The 24,056-nt window shown below is 33.6% G+C and overlaps 1 protein-coding gene across 2 annotated transcripts in view; it reads left to right on the top strand.

Annotated features, from left to right (window-relative positions):
* Positions 1-24,056, top strand: part of LOC113391633 (synaptotagmin-7) — a 632,900-nt gene that overhangs the window by 197,623 nt on the left and 411,221 nt on the right. Inside the window, exon 1 of one of the 2 annotated variants that reach the window (XM_064220038.1) lies at positions 23,352-23,572. The exons of the other annotated variant lie outside the window; for it this stretch is intronic. Within the exon in view, the coding sequence (XP_064076108.1) occupies positions 23,559-23,572 (14 nt within the window). The 5' untranslated portion in view covers positions 23,352-23,558. Of the gene's footprint in view, positions 1-23,351; positions 23,573-24,056 lie in introns of those variants that run through there. 2 annotated transcript variants of the gene reach the window in all.

Here is a 24,056-nt window from a genome sequence, read left to right as displayed (position 1 = left end):
TGGTCAAATTGGAGTTATTGTTGACGAATAAACTGGGCTCTGAAATATTGTATATTGTGGGAAATATTCTTGTCTTGGTTTTGTAACAATTTATCGGAATAAATGTCTCTCATTTAAGAATGTTTCGATTTACTCAATAAACAACTTGTAATACCAGCATTTCGTTTTAGACGTATTATAAATGTTTGCATGACTTGTAATTTTATGATTAAAAATTGATCAAATTTAAGACCGAATGCTTTCAAATTTTTAACACGTTCTAAGAATCTGTTCAGACATACGCATTAACATATGTTTTAATGAACTAAACTGTGATAAGCTTTGATATTTATACACACATAAATACGGACACGCTCTTTGATGAAGTGAGATGTAATCAGTCTTCGTATATTTGCATCGTTAACAATTAAACAAAACCAAAATAATCTTTATTCAAGTGGGCTCAAGTTACAGCGTTGAATGTAAAACTATCACCGGTTCGAAAACCAGATTTTACAAAGAGCCGGCAAGAAACTGAGTATTTACTCTTTTCTACCATTTTTAATAGATTATGTCAATGAAGAACAATTAAATTTATTTATACCCAGCCTACAAATCAACAAATACTAAATTCTCGCTTTGCCATCATTGATATAATCTTGTTTTATAATGTCTTTTGACATTAACTTTAAATTTTTTAATACTCCAAGTTAAAAATAACTGTGGTATCATATTATATAAATAAATACCGTGCCCCAGGAAGGATGTATTGGCTTTGCGAAGTCGGAAACAACGTGTTATTAGTTTACCTTTCCTCGTGTCTATACAATGTTTGCACGGTTTCTTTCAAACAGAGTTATATTATTGTAATTATACATAATATTATTGTGAACATATTCTGGAGCAACTATAAGTAAACCCTCAAAAAACATTCCAAAGTAAGCCCGGAGCTCGAATATTATAAATATACCGTACAGATCTTTTTAGGACGGGATTAAACGACAGCCTACCGCCAAACAGCAATACTTAGTTTTGCTATTAAAAAATAAAAAGATTAAATAAAAACTAATGTCTAGATAAAATTAGACTCGAAAATAAAGTATACAAAATCTTTACGAGCAAGGAAAAACAGTCACAAACTGCATTAGCTTCGAATAAGCTCCTCGTTTGTAGTTCACATACATTGAAATAGTACCTTGTACGAAGGCTAAAACTCTTTGATCTTATACATGGTGTATTAACACGATGAAAGCGTCACTTGATGGAATTTTTAACCCAGTTCTGCGTTAGCACTGTTTCGATATCTACGAAGTTACATTTAATGTTTGTTTGAACTAGAAAGGTTCATTGAAATTCCGTTTGAGTTGAAATACTTGAACTACATTTTTAACTGTAATGTCGTCCGAACCGATTCCGACCACGACTTACAATTTCATGGGACGCAAGTCAACTACACAGGATATATTATTTTGTACAAGTGTGTGTGTGCACACGTGCACTGTATAGAGTTCAGGCGCAGGATCAACGGCTTTATGTGCTTCCTGAGGCACGAGAGTTTACTTCCAATTTTCAGTATCGGGCTGTTACTGAGAATTTCACGATACAAAAACTCAATAATTTTTTATCGGCTCGTTTTGATTTGATCTGGGGTTTGAATCTAGGCTATAGGTTCTAGCAGATATACATTAAATGACACACATGTATAGTTAAAATCGTTGCGTGTACGGGCGCGGGAAGTTCTATTTCTTTGCCGTAATAAAAATACGATATTAATAATAATTAATAAGGATAAGCAAATAAAATATCTTGACTTAGCTCACGAGGTTGTCGACATGTGGGATGTGGATACAGCAGTTATTGTGCCGATAGTCGTTTCAGCGAATGGCCTAATGGCCAAGAGCCTCGACCAACACCTTAAGAGGCTCTCGTTAGGCAGCTGGGTCAAGGGCCTGATGCAGAAGGCAGTACTCCTCGGCAAGGCGCGTATTGTGAGGAAGTTCCTCTCTCTGGGGCCCTGACCACCGGTGGCTTGGACCCTGTTCCCGCCACTGGTTATTTATATTTATATTATATTTTTAAATATATTTTATATATTTTGTATTTTATATTTAAAAATGTATGTATACATGAATGAGAATAAATAAAGCAAAAAAATTAGAATAAATGTAATCTTTGTTTTTTTTTCAAGACTTCTAAAACACTCGCAATTTTAATGTGTATAAAAATAAATGTTTTAAAATAGGATAAGGTCTGAAGTTGTCATTTGTCATTTCGGAGATATTTGACATTTAATTGGCAGTAAAACGGGTAACTTCACGCGACGCGCGCACGTCGCGACGTGAAAACTACACGATATTTCACGTCACCCTGTGTGTGCATCATAAAAATACACTCTCATATTTTTTTTCATAACATCTAATTAAGTATAACATCAATTAAAAACTTTTTATTTTTTAAACGTCGGGGGACCGCTGAGTGAGAAACAGGCGTAGTCGGAAATTGCAACAGAATAATAAGCAATGACGAAGTTTGAAATTTTTTGACAGTTTTTATTTTGACATGACACAAAAAAAAAAATCTAAACGAAAATCGGTTCATCCGTTCGGGAGTTGCGATACCAGAGGCAGATACACAGACAAGTTAAACTTAGAACGCCTCGCTTTTTGCGTCTGGGCTTAAAAAATGTTGCCTTCACAGAACGCCTGCCAGATAAATCATATCGGAAGTGTTTGTTATTGTAAGAGTTTATAAATAAAAATTAAGTAAAATAAACAAAAACATGGAGTTTAGTTACTCAAATAATAATAGCGTACAATATATTCAATGTTTTGTTTTTTTAATTTGACCTATTTTAAAACTCATATAAAAAAAAAACACGTGCATCTTAACCGATAATTTCGGGTTCAAACCCACGTAAGCACAACTGAATTTTAATGTCTCAGTTTCATGTCTCAAAGGGAGAGGAGACCTTAGCCCAGCAGTGGGAAAATTACAGGCTGTTAATGTAATTTAATGTAAAATCAAGACAAGATTATACTAAAGATCAAAAGCAGGTACTTAGTATTTGTTGATTTCTAGGCAGGATATATATATATGACGACCTCCGTGGTCGAGTAGTGTGTACACCGGTTTTCATGGGTACGCCACTCCGAGGTCCCGGGTTCGATTCCCGGTCGAGTCGATGTAGAAAAAGTTCATTAGTTTTCTATGTTGTCTCGGGTCTGGATGTTTGTGGTACCGTCGTTACTTCTGATTTTCCATAACACAAGTGCTTTAGCTACTTACATTGGGATCAGAGTAATGTATGTGATGTTGTCCAATATTTATATTTATTTATATATATATATTTAACAGTACTTTACTGACATACTCTATGATAAAAATATTAGAAAACAGCTACTACTGAGTTTCTTTCCGGTTCTTCGTAGAATCAACTCTGCGAACCGGTGGTGGCTTTACATCAGTTCAAAACGGTAACTGTATGAGTCTACTTGATTGAAGAATATTTTCTTTTAGACAGAGCGGTGGTGAAGAGACATTATGAAACAAGAGAGCATCGTGCCGTTTGACGTCACGGCATACGAGACGTTTACTCCCACCATATTTTTTTTTTATGATATCGCTAGGCGGACGAGCAAATGGGCCACCTGATGGTAAGGTCACCACCGCCCATAGACAATGGCGTTGTAAGAAATATTAACCATTCCTTACATCACCAATGCGCCACCAACCTCGGGAACTAATATGTTACGTCCCTTGTGCCTGTGATTACACTGGCTCACTCACCCTTCAAACCGGAACACAACAATACTGAGTACTGCTGTTTGGCGGTAGAATATCTGATGAGTGAGTGGTACCTACCCAGACTTGCACGAAGCCCTACCACCATATAAATATATCACACTAATATATTACTAGTATACTTGTAAAATACAGTGTATTGTCTGTATATACACAAACAAAGTATAACATTACCATATAAAAAGATAATAGTTCCTAGAAGACATAAATTCAATCGTGACGGAGAAAAACACTCGTTCAACAAATAACAGGGTTGAACAAACAAAATTGTAAGAATATTGACAAGTTTGCACAGCTTTACGTGTGCTTGGTTCAGTATAAACGCGATCATTTATCATTACAATGTTTTTTTTTTTTTTAATGTAAGTACCATATGTTACTTATACAAAAATTATACAAATATTTTTCTATCGAGTCTCGTCAAAATCGGTTCAGCCATGTCGGTTATTACTCGAGCAAACATACAGATAGACAGATAGGTAAACCGACAGACAAAGACAAAAAATTTATAATTTTATTTATTTCTATACCAAAAAAAAAAAGGATAAGAAATATAATTTTATTCAAAGGTTCTTTTTATAACTTTTACTACCTGCGTGATAAATTCAACACTAAAACCAGATTGTAATCTTTTATACATACGTTACTTTAGTACGAAAATTCAGATAAAAATATTAAACCGGTACTATCTCCACGGAACCCTAGAAACTTAAGAATTTCCCAGTAGTTTATTACATCGTAAAACTGTTGTTCAACTCGGGCGCTACAATTTCTGACGAAAATCACTCCAAGTTTTGTGGTCCCAAGCTCTCTATTCATAATAACGAAGGAGTTTTTAAATTATAATATTTACAAATTAATTTCTGTCATGGATTTTAAAGTACTTTTAACACGTTTATTTTTATTGTTGTGTTCCGGTTAGAAGGGTGAGTGAGCCAGTGTAATCACAGGCACAAGGAACATAACATCTTAGTTCCCAAAGTTGGTGGCGCATAGGTGATGTAAGGAATGGTTAATATTTCTTACAGCGCCTTTGTCTATGGGCGGTGGTGACCAATTACCATCAGGTGGCCCATATGCTCGTCCGCCAACCAATCCAATAAAAAAAAAAAAAAAAACCGAATTAAAGATATAAATAGTTAGCAGTCTGCCGCCCATATTGGCACTCTATAGAATATTACCAAACCCTTACATCAGCTTCCAGTTCAGCTATATAAACTAATATGTTATGTCCTCGTGCCTTTGGCGGATGAATCTCTGATGAGTGGAAGCTATCTACAAAACCCTCCCACCAAGTAAACCTGATCAAGCATTACTCGGAGCAGTAACATTTAATACACGTCATGATGTGATGTTATGTAATATATAAACTTTATCAATAATTGAGCTATCTAAATAGTTAGAGTCGGGGTTGCGGATTCTGAAATTAGCACGTTAATGGATTTTATACCTAAACATGTTTCATGAATCACTCCGTCCATTTGTGTAAGCCGTATAGAAATGTATTCCGTTGTTTTTGGGCTTAACGCGTTCAGACATACAGCGAGGGTATTTTGGGTTATAATTTGTGTTTCCTATTATATATTATGGATACGAAATGAGGTAGAGACGTAGGTATGCCAGTAAACTCTTATATTGTACTGGCTGTGAAGCTGGACAGTCCCCTCTGGAGGTGCTGAGATGGTGCACATGTATTATTTAACTAATTAAGAATTATTGTTTTAAATTAAATAGTTGCTTAACTCAAATTAATTTATAATGTTAAAAAAAAATGTAAAATTTAATTGATCAATATTATTATTTTAAATTTTTTAATTATTTATTATTGTAATGTATTTCAAAAATTGTAAAGTAAAAATGTAACTGTTTTGTTGTTAAATTTTGTAATAGTAGTAATACTAGATTTTTAAGAAAACATTGCCTTACTGACACTACATGGACTGGTCTCGAAATAAAACTTTTTATTATTATTATTAAATAGTTACAAATTACGGTGATGCCATAAAAACTGAGTTCTGGATTATAGCCTATTTCGACCATGAGAGTTGAGACGAATGAAGAACTTTGACATTGAATCCATGCGACATCGTCGGTGGAGATTTAGAATAATATACTGTAGAAGATGGAAGAAGAGTGGGGAAAACATATAAAAAGCAGTGCCAGCACCCGGCGCGATCTCTTTGCTGTTCGGCTGTTATCGGGTCAACATCTCGGCAACGTCATTCTGTTCGTTGGGTTTTCATTAGATTGTTCCGTAATTGTTGTGATAGTTTCAGAGGTCTTACATGTTTAGTTTTCGTTTAATTTAATTTTGGTATGTTAAATTTAATTGTTTTCAAAGTAGATTCGTTTCGTAAATTGTTTTCTTGAGGGTAGTAATAAATTTGTATTTAAAAAAAATAACTTCTGTTCTTATATCTAAGAATACGTTATTTTAATGGATTATCGAAAAATTTGCGAAGTTGCCATCGGAAATTTGGCAGTAAAATTAGAGTGGATATAAGTAATTGAGTAGAACAATGTTATGTTATAAATAATGTTACATGAATTGAAAGAAGTCAAAACAACACAAAAACGGACAAAAATAACATAAAACATCAGTGAAGTTCCGTTGTCTGACTCCGAAACTCATCGACAGATCTTTACGAAATTTAAATGGAACCATTTCGTAATAAAGCTCTTACAAACTTATTAGGAATTTTGCGAATCGTAATATATGATAAAAGTTCTGCCGGAGAAATTTGTAATTTGATAATAACTCCTTCGATTGGCACAATGCACTCTTTAGAACCCTTGACAACAGTTTATAGTATTATGGTTAATTACTGGTTAAAAATCTTAATAAATATGATTGCGAAAATAACCCTGTCTGTCTGTTTGTTGGTCTTTCACGGCCAAACCACTGAATCGAAGTTGATTAAATTTTGTACAAAGCAAGCTTGAACTCCAACGAAGGATAAGAATAAGCATTTTAGGGCTTGTATATTAGTAGTTGTCGCCCATGGTTTTGCTTGCATTTTAGGGCTTGTTCATCGTATATCATAAAGTAAGTTAATTGTAAAACCACTTACTTTTTTGAAAAAAAAAGTTTGTCTAAGATTTAAGAGATATTTTTTCCGAATTAGATGATCCAAAAACCTTACCTAACAATGTGAACTTGTTTAATCTAAAAAGACGTATCAATCGATCGACTAATCATCAGACGTCATAAGTGAGTTGTTTTTCTCGGCAATCCGATAAGTCTACTTCATGTATACAGAATCTTACTACTCGGAAATATCGACGTCAGCAAAACTCGATTCTGGCCTTGTTTCGTTACTTAGAAGTCGATTTATAGTTTCGACGGTCAATCGGACGTTTTCAATTTGATGCTGAATTTGAATTTGATAAATTCAAATAGGAATACCAGACGACAGAACTGCATTGGATTATTTCAATGAGTTATTTCTTTTTTTATTATCTAAGGCGATATGTTTGATGACGTCACAATGTTCTGTCCGAATGAAATGAAGCCATAAATTTATCTGACCGTTTACTCTTCTCAGATCTTGAGTACTGGTAGGTCGTTTCATATTTCTCAATAGTCGGCAACTATAATGTCACTAGAGCGCTATCAAATTATCTACATTTTATATACACTATAGATATTGAATCTAATTTAAAAGGATATCCGTAGTGGGAAAAGGCATCCCTTGTGCATAGTTACTGACTCACTCAACCTTCAAACCGGAACACAACAACACTAAATTTATTCCTTTATACGAAAAATGACAACTTCGACTATTATTTAACAGAGTTGTTAAGAATAGATCCTAAGGGCTGCAATAAAGCCCCAAAAAGAATAAACCTGGAGCCAATAATCCAATGATGAAAATTTTTTAATAGAAATTCTGGAAGTAAAAATTTACTAATTTAAGAATGCACAGTGACTAACAGGGAAATTCTAAATTACAGCAGAGAGATGACGCAATCGAAAAAAACTAGCTGAATACCATCCAGATCCGACTAGGAATCCAGATTCCCACTAAGATAAATTACATAAATAACACTGAGATACTAGAATAAAGAAGTCACAGACCAAACCACGAAAAAGTTTTAATTTTTTAAAGTTTCCCTATACTTTATAGTCTTAAAGAGAAATATGTTGATATTAAAATGTTACCACGACTTACTTGGCTTTTTAAAATTGTCAAATAATAATTACAACGAATAATGAAGTACGAATTAATTAAATCAATCAATGAAATTGACGTGACATTTGTCAAATTAATCTCAAACAAAACGTTTTCAATTTAAATCAATTTTAACTAATGAATTATCGAACGTTGAAAAGTTTAAGAGATTAGCCGGAGTTGTTGCAAATAAACTTGTGTCGAAGTTATGATTTGCTTGACGAAGCCAAAATATTCCTGTGAAAAGATGAATGTTTAGGCGTTTAAATTTTCATGTGCAATTCGTTGCGTGATCATCAGGGAAGACATTGTGATCTGTATCTACCAATCCGTGTTGGGGTAACAGTTTTGAATAAGCTCCAAACTTTTCCTTCGAGAGGTCTTCGCCCATACTTTACTTTAGTCTATAATTATATAAACAAATTTTATATAAACATACCCCTATCATGTTACCATTAAGTTTTAATTTCCAAAACTTATTTCTTATTCGCCTTCGTCATTATAGGCTCATGGTTTTAGCTGTGCGGTTATAGTCAGCCAGGACTAACGATTTTATTTGTATAAATCTATTGCACCATCAGTACTTATTTGCAGTTAGCCAATGTTTTGAAAATTAATTGACGTTTTTTATCATTATTTGTTTATAGGGTTTTTATTTCAAAAATGCCAGCCCTAACGTATTCTAATGAAAATACATATTGATTTTAAGGTGTTCAATACAATGTCATAAATACATAGCCTCTCTCGGTAAAGAAAATAGAATATTGAAAAATACATAATTAATACTTAATTTTAACTTATTTCTTAATTCCATTTTATTTTGATCTCTCTCGGCACATGCATGTACATGAATCGTGGAAAGAGTTTTTTTTTAATCATTTATTTTATTCTTCAAGATAATGCTATCGGCATAGTGCTTACGAAGAAATAAAATATTTTGATCAACTATTCGAATATGGCATAGAACGATACAACATCAGCCTTCTCGGGTCCCTTGTACCTTGGAACAATGGTGAAAATAGCTCACAGATTGCGTTCTGGACATTCCATCGAGTAAATTCGCATTCTAAATGAAGAAATCGAATTCAACTTTAGGTGGCAAATTTAAGACGATGTTCAATATTAATGCTATACTTTGGAATTATAGAGAACACATCCTCAACAAATGGGCTATTGAAGGCTAAAACGCTTTTTTTTTTAATTTGTCGAATTAAATCAATATATGCTATTCAAGTAACCTTTAGACGCACATCTGAATCCTAGTTTTACAGAATAATATTAAATGTTGATCTACTACCAGCTCGATGTAGATTTTGAAAAAGTCTCAGTAGTTATCCTTTTTTACTAAATTTAAATTAATATATATTCTAACATATATACCTGGATGAACTTGAGGGTCTAAAACCGCACTTTTACACCCTGAAAATTGATAAAACATTACCTATGGCACACAAACTGCCACCCCAATTTTACCCCCTCAAAAAAGCAGCCTGTATCCTACTCCAAATTTTATCTAAAAAGGTTCTGGGGTTTAGATGTGAAGCGGTTACTTTCGCATTTATAATATTGGTATAGGTCTTATGTTTATTGATATGTCATATTTATTAAACATATTTTATCATCATTTTAAATGTACTAATTGCTTAAGTTAAAAAGTCTAAATTTGTGAGATTTTCTTTCAACGTTACAAACCTTTCTAATTTTGCCGTATTTTTTTTAAAGCATCGCTATTATTGTTCGAAATACCTATGAGCTAGAATTTGGCACTCGACTTATCCAAGTCCCAAGTCTTACAGAGATCGTACGTGACTCTCAACGAACTCTCAAGCATTATTAAGGTAAAAATATATATTTTTGTATCGTCCATCATGAAAATATTCTTCTTTCAATTTATAAATAGAGTGGAATTTATTTGTCCAAGAAACATTTCATTGAGTCTCTAGCTCATAAAACGAATCTTCTTTAAAAGTAAGTACCTTATAACCAACACGTTAACCGCTTTTCTTGGTGATAGGAGATTTGTCTTGGTAGGTACCACCAACTAATCACTTATTCTAGCCCAATAAGCATCACCATTTAGCATATTTGTGTCCAAGTTTGAGGATGAGTGAGCCTATAATAGGCAAAAGTGACATAACATCTTAGTTGGTAGATCCAGAGTAGCGTTAAGCCAGATAGTTGCCGATAGAGCAGACCAAAATTATTTAATTCTTCAAATAAGACTTCAAGTATACACTTTTTCTCAAGAATTTGCGTGTTATCGTTTAATAAAGGATATCTGATAGAATTAATGATATTGTTTTAATATTAAAATGATGGTTAACGTTTTTTTAATTTGATGGTACCACCCACTCATCATATATTCTAGCGCCAAACAGCAACACTTAGTATTATTTTGTGATCCATGATTATGTAAGAATGGTTAGAATTTCATTCGGTCCTAATATCTACAGCTAGTGGTGACCACTCACCATCAGTTGGCACCATTATTCTTCATTTATTTTTTATCTGCTAAAATCAATTTAAATCGTCATGTTTTAAGGTCGCTATCAATTTTAATATAAAACTTCGTACCGGTTCTAAATTTAAAGTCTATTGAGAACGACCGCCAAAAAAACTCAGCCTTTACGCCTTTTAACAAATAAAATACTTAATAGTGAGTCGATGAAGAATTTTTATTAATAAGTAAAATTTGATTGTTTGTATGTACGTGGTAATTCTCGGAACGAAGATATTATTCCTGAGACTATAAGGTTAAGAGTAGATATGATTTATGTTTATATCATAACTTTTCTTAAATAATAATACCTTCTGTACGAATTATAATTTTATAATACCTGTATAATTAACATTATTAATAGTATAAGGCCATAATCAGCAGAGGGATAAAAATCCCTCATAGCCTGAGCTGTCTCCTTTTGACTGCACACAAGTTCATATTAATTAAATTATTTTTTTTTTATTTATTATTATATTGTTTTTATATCCATTTTTGTATATATATATATTTTTTTTTTTTTTTCTTTATATGTGTGTATGTCAATAAATCTTTTTTCTTTCTTCTTCTTTCTTTCTTTCTTAAATATATACAAAAATAAATTTAAAATAGTGAGTATAAATCATGTCCGTGTGAAATGGTGGCAAGAGTGCTAGCTTTCCCCCTAGAATTTCCCCATTGAATAGCAAATCCGATCCTCTGGGTAAAAAATCAACCGGCCCTGCCTATCACAATGACTTAAACGAAAATTAAAGGTTGCTTTTAAATTCTGTCTTAGATTTGGAAGAGCAAAGGTTTGCTTTACTTTAACATACATTAACAGCCTTTAAATTTCCCACTGCTGGGCTAAGGCCTCCTCTCCCTTTGAGAAGGTTTGGAGCATATTCCACCACGCTGCTCCAATGCGGGATGGAATACACATGTGGCAGAATTCCGTAAAAATTTGACACATGCAGGTTTCCTCACGATGTTTTCCTTCACCGCCGAGCACGAGATGAATTATAAACACAAATTAAGCACATGTAAATTCAGTGGTGCTTACTTGGGTTTGAACCCGATATCATCATAAGATATATATCATAATATCATAAGATATATCATCATAAGATGTATCTATAGGCTATATATTTTAGGCTTGACTAGGAAAGTTAATCAACATTTATCTGAGGAAATTTGACTCAACGATCAATCATACAAGTGTTACGGGAATGAGTCCAAATGTTTGTTGCTAACTGGGCGTTTTTGGCAGACTTTTCCTAACGAATCCTACTGTTTTATTTGTTTTTACATAGTTAAGAATATCGTTGAAGTTCATAAGTAGTAAATTACACGTCGTTAAAGTATTCACTAGCACAACGTTGCAATTTTATATATTTATATTTCAATGTACATTATGTAAATTAAGTTTTCTAGCTATTCCATAAAATAAAATTCATGTATACATAAATGATAAATAAATAATAAATAAATAAATATTGGACAAAATCACATACATTACTCTGATCCCAATGTAAGTAGCTAAAGCACTTGTGTTATGGAAATCAGAATTAACGACGGTACTACAAACACCCAGACCCGAGACAACATAGAAAACTAATAAACTTTTTCTACATCGACTCGGCCGGGAATCGAACCCGGGACCTCGGAGTGGCGTACCCATGACAACCGGTGTACATACTACTCGACCACGGAGGTCGTCAATGACAGGAAAATTGAAAATTGAACTAAATTAACACGGTTAATTTTATTACTACAAGTATTTAATACGGGATATTTACCTAACTATACTTTATATATTTATTTTTGGTGGAAAAAAATAAATCGCGCATCAATACGGTGAGTTTCGAGCTCCAACAAATAAAAATAAAAAAAACATGGTAAATATCCCTTATTAATTACTTGTAAATTAACACGTATGAATTTCCTAAAAATAGAGGCCAATGTTTCCTTTAAAAACCCCATGAATGATATCACGTATGATATATCTTTACTATATAGAAGGATTAATTTCCCTTGAGTATTTAATTAAAACCAATTTTCAACACAACAGCATTCTAATGTTTTGAAAATATAACAATTCCTACCGTTTTAAGTTTGTGATGTGTGATAATAGACTTCTGTAATTAACCAGCTCCCTACGGCACTAAAATATACATTATATAATATATGTTAATATTTATCTTTGCTTTTGACCTGGTCGATTTTGGCCACGGAGTCCAATCTCAAGAGAGACCAGCCAATTGAACATATAGTGCAAGGCGTGTTCGCAAACTATCATAATCCAACGGGACGAAAAATATGACAGAGCTGGAAAGATTTCAGGCACTGGACCAACCACCAGCAGCTTAATGTGCTTTCCGAGGCATTCACTTCCAAATTACAGCCTCTGGGCTGTTACTGAAAATTTTTCGATAGAAAAACTCAATAACTTTTTATAGGCCCGACCTGGGGTTTAAACCTAGGTCCTCGGAATCTGCAGCCTTACATCTAGCCACTAAACCATCGAGGCAATCGAGTAATATATGTAAGTGATTAGATAGTCTTCTTTGTCCAAAGACACAAGCACGCCAGAAGTATAGACTACTTTGTACACCGGCAATGTACTGATAACTATAGGATTTATGTTATATGGTTGATGGAGTGGACGGACCTGATGATGATCCTGTGAAACGTAAAATATCATTAAGAATGGTATCCATCAATGACTGATGGATGAGAATTACCCGCTCAGGCGGGTCATGAGATATTCTTGCCATTGTGACATTTGTGGCGCAGGCGGATGTGCAAACTGGTCACCTGATAAGTAGTCACTATTGCCCACAGACATTGGCTCTATAAGTAATTTTAACCAAATCTTATCACCAATGCGCCACCAACCTTGGGAACTGAGATATTATGAGCCTTCTGCCTGAAGTTAAGCGAGCTCACCAACCCTTCAAACTGGAATACAATCATAGCAATAATTGCTGCTTGGCAGTAGAATATATGCTGAGTGGGTGGTACCTACTCAGGTGGGCTTGCATATGTGGGGCATATTACACCATCTCAACTCCGGTTGTCTCTGTACAAGCAGGTTGGCCGAATTTCGCTAGAGCTCCACTGCCTTGTATAGCACAACGACTACCAAAGCAAAGCCGTTTCCGACCAGCACTTTTTACTGCGAAGCATGATATTAATCACTCTTGAAATCTTAAGGTCTGATTGCCACTTCAAATTTTCTATTCGCTTGCTAATAAATAAAAATGTTATATAACTATTTCAAATTGTAATGAATAGTAACATTTTGTGGATCATATTACTCGACGAAGTAATATGTCAGATAGAAACAGGCTTTACTTTGCAGGACTTTGTGCTAGGCTGAGTAGGTATCATCATTAATTTTATCGCCAAATTGCTGCGTAGTGGCTTGAAGGGTGAGTTAGCCAGCGAAACAAATAAAATTATAATGTAGTTCCTAAGGTTGGTGGTGCATTGGATGTAAGGAAAGCTTAAAAACAGGCTCACGCTTACCATCAGGTGGTTACCATTTTCCAAAAAAGTCAACTGCTATTAAAAAATCTTGTCAGTAAAACTCAGTAACTTTTTGTTGGTAGAAAATAATTACCACTAGAATATACCTTCCGAACCAGTGATGGTATATACTATGTTTACAGTAATTGATGAGCTTGGCTCTCGATTTGAACCCTGGAAATCAGAGTGCAAATTTCCAAGCTAGCCACGAGACTTGCGAGGTAATTATATAAGATATACCTCACAGCCCACCATAGTACTAATTACACACTTGACACATACTTAACTCTACATCCAATTCAAACGAGGGCCCTGCACGTGGAGACCCTTAAACGTGTGACGTCGAGTGGTCACTCATATTTCCATTTTAAGACGAACTTCATTTTAAAAATTATTTTTTCATTACCCATTTTCCAACGAATACTAGCTATACTTCCCGGCTTCATACATGTAAAATAAGGGTATAAATAACATTATATATATATAACTTTTATATTGAAGAAGAACGATAATGAAAAAAATACCAATTTTTTTTTTCGTTTAGGAAAGTTGGAATTCTTGGCTCTTCTCAACTATAATATGCTTGTATTGTACATATAGGTCTTCATCTTGAATCACTCTGTTTAATTAATAAGTATTATACGTATACAATTAAACAGAGTCGAGATGGAAGAACGCTTGCATCATAACCGATGATTGCGGATTCAAATCCAGGCAAGCACCACTGAATTTCGTGTGCTTAATTTGCGTTTATAATTCATCTCGTGCTCGGCGGTGAAGGAAAACATCGTGAGGAAATCTGCATATGTCTAATTTCAAGGAAATTCTGCCACGTGCGAATCCACCAAGCCGCATTGGAGCAGCAGAATATGCTCCAAACCTTCTCCTCAAAGGGAGACGAGGCCTTAGACTAGCAGTGGGAAATTTACAGGCTGTTAATATCAATGTAATTGATCGACAATGAAGATAATCAATCTATTAGAAAAAAAAAAAATGTTTTTGTAAGTTCCAGTATTGTATGGTTCCACACTTGATCGACGTGAAATGCTTTAGCCTATTTAAAAAAAAAAAAACTATATTCCAAAATTGTTTTTCATTAAATTATCTTTGCAACGTATATAAACTATCGTGATTTAAATTAACCAAGAGTAAAATAAAAACTAGATGTATCTTTGGAGATCCGGTTGAAACGAAGATGTATTTATTATATTTTATTATGTATAACGTAACAGAGAAATTGAAATGAATTATTAACGTTTGAGAATAATTAAATGTTAATCACAAATTTTTTATCCAAAATCTTGTTTGAAAAAAACAATAACAAAAAAATATTTCATATTGAACTGTATACAATGGAAAGAGCAAGAGAGGGACGTAAATATTAAACTGTATACAATAGAAAGAGAAGCATATAGCGCTTTTTCCTTAAGTGACGATTTCTGCCAGTTCACTCTACTGTAAGGCACGTAAAAGAACTTCGTTCCAAAAATGTAGCAGGAACGTTCAAGTGGAACATCGAAATTGTTTGTTATTAAAATCTATACTAATATTATACTCTGGTTGTTGAGCGTTCACGGCCAAAACAACTGAACGGAATTTGATGAAATTTGCTATGACGCAAGCTTAGATCCCAAGGACATAGGATATAATATTCTTGGAATTTTATATTTAAATTAATATTAATATAATAAATTTAAATATTGGACAACATCACATACATTACTCTGATCTCAATGTAAGTAGCTAAAGCACTTGTGTTATGGAAAATCAGAAGTAACGACGGCACCACAAACACCCAGACCCAAGACAACATAGAAAACTAATGAACTTTTTTACATCGACTCGGCCGGCAATCGAACCCGGGAGTGGCGTTACCCATGAAAATCGGTGTACACACTACGACCACGGAGGTCGTCTGAAGTCGTCATCGTACTATATACCGCGTGAAAGAACTTTAGCTCCAAAAAGGTTGCACGAGTCGTTCATAATATACACGGAAAACTCTATTCCTTTTTTGAAATCAGTTAATTTTACAAGTTTATAGAACATTGTTTAAATTTTTTATTACGTAAGAAGAACTAGTTTATGTAAGGATTGGATACAGAGATGCTTTTGGCGACCATTGAAACAGATAAAACAAAGGAAACCGCTAGCTGAGCTGGGCTGTGGTTCTGAATATACAGAGAAAGGATAGACATTCGTATAATACGTTTATGTTCGGTTTTAATCATTTAACTTATTGATCAAGTCACTTAAAAGGATTAGAAGGTTTGAATCGTAGGTCAATGAGATTTTCTTTTAATACATTTTCAAAATTCGAATTTGATTCAGTATAGCACGTCTGTATTTGAAAAATTCGTAAATCAATTGGTCGATTCCTGATCTCTTTCTGGTTGATCCAAAATAAATAAGGAGACAAAGATTACCACTTAAATATACCCTTTTGTATTATTATTATAGGTGTTATGGTGGTAGGGTTTTGTGAAAGCCTCTCTGGGTAGGTACCACTCAAAACAGCAATACTCAAAATAGTTGCGTTCCGGTTTATAGTGAGGTGAAACTACAGGCAAAAGGGGCATCTTAGTTCACAATATTGGTGCAACATTGGTGATATCAGGAATGATTATTATTTCTTAAATAACCAGTATCTATGGGCAGTGCTGACCACTCACCGTGAGGTGACCCTTTTGCCCATTTGGCCAACTATATGACAAACAAGAAGAAAGCTACTGTCTTGGTAGTATCTGCCCTGTTATTCTCACATGATCGCTAGTGCGTCAACGTGAGTAAAATAAATTGCGTCTTCCTCGGGACTGACGTAACAGCACGCGAGGCGACGTCTAGCAAAATTTAGGGGGTCCTATTTTGTTCAATTTTAATATTTTTCTTGTATTATTACTTGTAACTGTATTCGTGTGAAAGACGGTATGGCTGGATAGAATGTTACTTGTGAGATGACGTTTGACAGAGATGCGTGGAAGACATGCTGCGCTTACCCCAAATAAAATTGGAATAAGGACAGGAAGATGATGACTTGTATTTCAGTATGTAATTGTGTCTGTAAACATAAAATAGATGATCACAGATAATTAAAAAAAAACATTCTAATTTCAAATTTTAAAGTTATACACTTCATTGTTAAAGTTAGAAAGTCATACAAAACCTCGAGATAAACCTAAGAAATTGAGAACTACAAAGACATAAAAATAACCTGAAGAAGACTTCACTATACTAAACTACAATTAAGCCATGTTCCAGAATCTGTTAAGATAACAAACATTACAAGGTCAATGACCTGCAAGCTATTATCGCCCGTCCCATTTAAATGTTAAGGTTCAGTTTCGCGTGAAATAATTTCTTATCCAAACGATGATCTGTGCTGATTGTATGGACAGCTTAACTAGCCAAAGAGTTACTATTGTTTTAAACAAGTTTGAATTCTATTTTCAACAAAATAACGTTCACAATAAAACGTTACTGATTTCCTGTATCAAATTCATTTAAAAAGATACGGTATACGTTGTGCAATAAGATACAAAATTCAGAAAGAAAAATCGGTGCACCTTCATTTTATTCAACGATCATACCTATTTGTCATTGCAATAAAAACTTTATATTTACTGTTATAGAGTTCCTAATAATACTAAAAGGCAGTAATAGCAGTTCTCCCGAAAATCAGTTGCATCTCATTCAATGGTAAGGCATTTTGAACTATATCGTGTATAAAATAAGGTCGAATAGTATTTAAGGTTTATCTCCTATTGCAATATATGAAATTTTCATCTTCAAATAAACTTAATTTAGAAGAAGTGGTACAGTTACTTATATAAATTGAATTATTTATATATTTTTTGATATTTCAGACAAAAATATATCCACCACCCCTATACGTTTTCTTTTAAATAAATCTATGTCTAACTAAACTTGTTCTAACCCTAATACGGGTGGTGTATTAGGGAGTAAATCGAAACTTCGCGAAACTTCTGCCGCATTGGAGCTTTTTTACTACCCGATAACAGCCTATATATATGTTAATCAGTCCCTACGAAACGATAGCTACACAAAATAGTTATTGTTAGAAGACTCTTGATCGTCCGCTGGTTATAGTATTTGTGACGCCTTACTAAATTGAATGTACGCCCTCTGGGGGTCATAGAGTCTAGTATTGAAAACAATTTTTATTTTATTTTTTATTTTTATAATTAGGTTTTTTCCTTATTGGGATGATCCTTCATAATTGGAGGTCGGTCTTCAAGTAAGTGTATTCGTCTCTGTTCTGAACCGTATATAACAGCAGTTCTTACTTGAATCCTGTCCACTACGCAATGTTTCGCAGCCGTGACGTTTTCGGCAATCAGCTCATCTTCGGTCTACGATCTTGCTTCTTTGATTTCTTTGATTTAAGGAAACTCAATTAAACATTATAAATTATCTTAATTAAAAATTCAATATTTGTTAATTCACTATTGTAATGAATTTGAAGACACTTATTACGTCACCCAATGTTTTCCAGGAATGAAATGATCATCGCCTGTCTATTTCTCTTTGATATTAAATATATATAAATAATTATAAATAGACAACATAAGAACCTGCTGGTGGTAATGCTTAACGTGTTGTCAATAAGTAAGTGTAATGATTCTTCATTTAATAAATGAATTTGTTTTGATTTAATTTTGCCTAAATTATTGTGCTAGATGTATTTTTTGGGTGAGTTTATTTAAATTAATAACTCTTCTTAAATTAGTGCTCGTTATTGTTCAATATAAAAGTAAAGTAACAGCCAGACCCACTGCAAGTCTAAGATAAGAGATCTTATCTCTTTTATTAGAGGAGATCAGTAGAAGCTAATTTTATCTCGTTGCCCAAACACGTGATTTATCCCTCATCCAGCAAGCTTAGATAAAGGACCAGCACCAATAAAGTTCACTAAAATTTGGTGGTGTTGTTTTGGGGTAGAACCTTATAGAAAGCCTGGGCTTGAAATCGTCGAAATTATTTATTTAACTAAGCCTTTGTTCTATTTCTAATAATGTCTAATATAAACGCAAATGTGCGGTCATCGTTATAAGTAGATATTCGGTTTCCCACAATGCGCCGCCCACCAGGGGATTTCAGCTTATAAGCCACTTGTTCCTTTTAACTACACTGGATCACTGTCTTTTAAAATCCGAATAGGTATATAAATACCGCTTTGTTTTCTGATGGCAGTAAACTAATTGATGAAGGCTGAGTCGAGTCTTGTAGAGCACTACAAACAATCTTGAAATTACGATCTAATTGCCGTATCCGTTTAAAAAAAAAGGATTAAGCTTTTATTTATCAATTGGTTTTAATGGATAAGATATTGGTTCAGGCAATAAAACGGTATTACAGTTTTCTTTAAAGAAATCTTGAGGTGGAAAAAAATTTGGAAGTTGACAGAATTTGCGCATGAAAACACAAACGTCGTCTGAACTTTCTTGGGTCGTGTCAGATCAACGTCCTTTCGAATGAGAGTGGGAGAAAGATTCTGTAACTGTTATTAGTCAGGAGAATGTAATCAGATAAGATAAAGGTCAGTAGTAACTAAATATGGACATATTTTTTATTCTGATATTAACAGTAGTAGTATCTGCAGTCATAAGGAACATAACATATTAGTTGGTCGATGGCGCATTGTTGCGATGTCAATGCCAATACTAATGTCTTTGGTCAATGATCAATTGCCATCAGGTGATGACCACCATTTGCTGGTTCGTCTTAGTAACATCCTGTAAATGTCCAACTTTTCGGCTTAGGTCACCTCTCCCTTTGAAGAGAAGGTATGGAGCTGTGGTTGGTATGGTTGGATGTTGGTGGATATACATGTTGAGGAATTTCGTTGAAATTAGACACATACAGGTTTTTCTTACTGCCGAGCACGAAATGAATAATAAATTGCCTGAGATTGAACCCACAATCATCGATTAAGATGCAAAGGTTCTAACCACTGGGCCATCCGTCTACGTCTAATGCATAAAAAAAGAAAATTATGTGTCGGCTCGCTTTGATCTTAGATTCAACTTGTAGATTAGTTAAGTAAAATGGATGAAGTATATTGTTTTATCGGAAGAGAAAATATAAAATGAGTACAAAATAATTTTATCATTATAAAGAAAATTATAATGAACAGTTTTTTCCTTGAAACAAACGTCTTAAGACATTAATGACTTTGGTGATTGATCTATGTGACACCAATCATTTCATACACCATCCAAATGCCATCAACAATGGGAATTATTATGCTATGTCTTTTATTAATAGTTGAATCCTTTTCTTTCTCATATGCAGTATGCTATAACGATATATTTTTTTCATAAGAAAAGCAATAATGCCTCATTTTAAGGAATTAGTAATATCCTATCCCTCAAACCCGCATTGGAGCAGCGTGGTGGAATATGCTCCAAACCCTCTCCTCAAAGGGATAGAAGGCCTTAGCCCAGCAGTGAGAAATTTACAGACTGATAATGTTGTATGTATCCTTCAAAGTTTAAACTTGTGCTAGGAGTGGGGAAGACAATAGTCCAAGGGGTCAGGATCGAACCTGCGATTTTTTACATCGCTGGCCCGTTGACCATTACGCTATTGACGCTTTAAATTTAATTAATTTGTAAAGTTAGTATATATTTATATATTATTTAGTATATGGAAGAACAGTACCCTAATACAAGCAAAAATTAATAATTAAACCCCCAATGGGTTAAACGATAATATTTCGTAAGGGATGATTTTTTTTTAAATTTAATTTAACTTTTAATTCACACTGGGTCACTTATTATTTGAACTGGAAAATAGTAATACGTTGTATAACAGGAGAATAAATGTTAAAACTGTGCCTAAAAAACGTTAAAACAGTACATTACAGTTACACTAAATTCATTCAAACCCCTTTTGAAGCAGTGTGGTGTCATAATCCTTGTTGAAATTTTTTTTTAATAAATTTGTCTTTTAAATTACGAACTCACAACGTAAGTGAAAAAGGTCGTATGTGAAATTTAGCTCAAATTTAATTACAGTGTATTATTACTATTATATTATACATGCTATTGTATATTTGTAATTTTATTTAAATTCTTTAAAAGTAGAGTCATTTTCAGTTATTAAAGAACAACAGGGGATGATAATTTTTATGAAAGGTAATATGAATTGGCAAATGGGCTACCTGAAGTGGTTGCTCCACCCGTAGATATTGAAACTCTATGAAATATTAACCATTCCTCACATTGCCAATGCGCCGCCAATCTTTGGAACTAAAATGTTATGTCCCTTGTGTCGTTACACTGGCTCATTCAGACGCGTACTGTAAAGTTCACACTTTTCATTTGCGACGTTTTCCACTAAGAGCGACGAATAATTGTTCGTGAAAAATGTTTTAAATTCGACGTCACGAATGTTGCACTACATTTCCTAAAACCTAAAATAGAAAAAAAATCCACTAAATTACCTAAAATAAAAAAAAATCAAAACTAGCGATCGCCTGTTGATCGAAATTCAACCGTATTTCGTTGGTAATAAAAGCTAGATTTGGTCTAATAGAAGTATGAGATACGATTCTTTCAATACCTCCGGATGACATTTCATTTTTGGTAAGTACAAAATTCGAGGAGCTTGGGGATTATCTGCCACAAATCTTTACATACATAACTTTTCTATGTAATATTTCTTGAATTATTTAATACAGAAGTGTTACACTTGCTCATTGAAAGTCGAAAATCGAGCACCGGTTCGGAAATGAACATCTCGGACGAAAGAAGAGACGGCGAAAAAAACACAGCGGGATTTTTTTTAAAATGTTTACTGTTTTCATACAATAACAATAACTCTATTTTCGTTATTTGAAACAGCCTGAAAGCGATCAGTCATGCCCAAGGCGTGCAATCAACTAAAAAGTCATTAGTGTTTTAATATCCTTTAGCTGTGTTACCTTGTCACTATAACTAATAAATTTAAAAAAAAATCAGGAAAATGTCAAACAGCGTTGAAGGTTTTTAAGTTTGAAATATAGTAAAGTAGCTGTCACAAGCTTCGGTCGCGTTTAAAAGGTTGGTCGTTAGGTTTTAGGCAAAGACGCCTATGTCCGTTCGAGAAGTTCAAACTTGTTTTGTACCAAATTGTGTCAAATTCGGTGCACTGGCTTAAAGTCCAAAAGTATTATTATTTATTTATATTTAAGTATTTTTATTAGTTTTTATATAATAGGTAGGCGGGCCGACCTATGGAATAATATGGGCCACCTGATGTTAAGTGTTAAATGTTTGACAACCTCCGTGGTCGACTAGTGTGTTTTCGATTTTCATGGCGCAACTCCTCAGTCGATGTAGAAAAAAGTTCATTAGTTTTCTATGATGTCTTGGGTCTGGGTGTTTGTGGTACCGTCGTTACTTCTGATTTTCCATAACACAAGTGCTTTAGCTACTTACATTGGGATCAGAGTAATGTATGTGATGTTGTCCAATATTTATTTATTTAAGTGGTCACCACTGCCCATAGACATTGGCGCTGTCAGAAATATTAACCATCCTACTTCGCCAATGCGCCACCAACATTGGGAACTAAGATTTTATGTCCCTTGTGCCTGGTTTTACTCTGGCTCACTCACCCTTCAAACCGGAACACAACAGTACCAAGTATTACTGCTTGACGGCAGAAATACTGATGAGTGGGTATTACGTATAAATATATATTGACACAATAAAATGGTTCACACCACTAATATTGGCATCGCCAAGCATACCAGGACAATCTACATTTCGGAGGACAGAACCTTCCCTTACAAATTTAACGTGAAGCATGCTATTGAACTCCACAAAGGTTTGTTCCTCATGACAAATGTTTAAAGTCAATGATTGATTTGATAAAAAAAACAACGAAGTCGGACCGAGCAGTTTGTTTATGATATATTCAAGTCGTATTGATAAAACGAGATAAATAAAAAAATAATGTTTTCAATTGAATATAATGTATGCGTAACATTGATACGAATGTTATTTACGCCTTCATGGGCGCAATACCCTTAAAAAGGCGCACGAAGATACATCTTCACGTATTAACGTTCGGATAAACAACATAATGTATATTATGCACGTACGTCATGTACATGTTTTTATTTCTTGATCATTAGATGAGCGTATTTAGGAACCGTTTCGGGAAGAATATAATTCGTATTATAATTGTACGTACGAACAAATTTGAGTTCTCATCTTAACAAAATAAAGTCGCTTTTGTTATGTCATCGTACAAAGGGTTGATACGTGGGAAAAAAAGTTTAAAGTAAATTGCACCTTATTCTTATATATTTAAGGTGTAGTTTTCTTTGTATACAAATCTTCATACGAAACGCTAAAGCCGGCAAAAGTCAGTCTATTCACGAAACCGGAGGCTTCAACTTGTTTGCGAGTCTGTAATATTTATATTCAGTTCCAAAGATACGTTGCGGTATTCCATTTTTAAAATGTGATTCTAATAATCGGTTTGGTATATTCGAAATTTAAATTTAGAAGCTGTGAGTTAGTTGGAATAATATTTTTTGTGAAGTGTGTATTTTTATTGGGATCGTGATAATTTTTTAAACTTTAAGGATGAGTCTGCGAAGGTATGTCATGTTGATTTTATAAGAATTGCCGTAAATCCTTTTTGGTATTTAGTATTTTTTTATATGAAATAATTAGGAATATAAATATTTAATCGCAAAGCTCAAATACAAATGATTTTTTTTAATGTATGTAATTATAATACTAAAAATACAACATACACAAAAGTAACTATTAAATCAAATAAATTCACAAGTATATAAAAAAAGCAGAATATTGTCTATGAAAATGTAGTTTATAATGAAATATAATTATAATTATTATGTTGAATAATAATAATAAAACTATTTTAATCAACAAATCAAACAGTCTATAATTTTGGATTGATTTCGATGTGGTCTCTTGTAGACCTGCACATTAAGCTGTATCTTTTGGTATAAGTTTTACTTATAAAGGCTTAGTAGAGTTTTTTAAGCGTTACAATACAAGACGTCGCTAATATCTCTCAGTTGTTGGCAAAGATTTGTTACCAAATAAGATGTTCTT

The sequence above is a fragment of the Vanessa tameamea genome, chromosome 30 (genome assembly GCF_037043105.1).
Source record: "Vanessa tameamea isolate UH-Manoa-2023 chromosome 30, ilVanTame1 primary haplotype, whole genome shotgun sequence".
In the NCBI taxonomy this organism is placed as follows: Eukaryota; Metazoa; Arthropoda; class Insecta; order Lepidoptera; family Nymphalidae; genus Vanessa; species Vanessa tameamea.
This window is presented reverse-complemented; position numbering and strand designations above follow the sequence as displayed.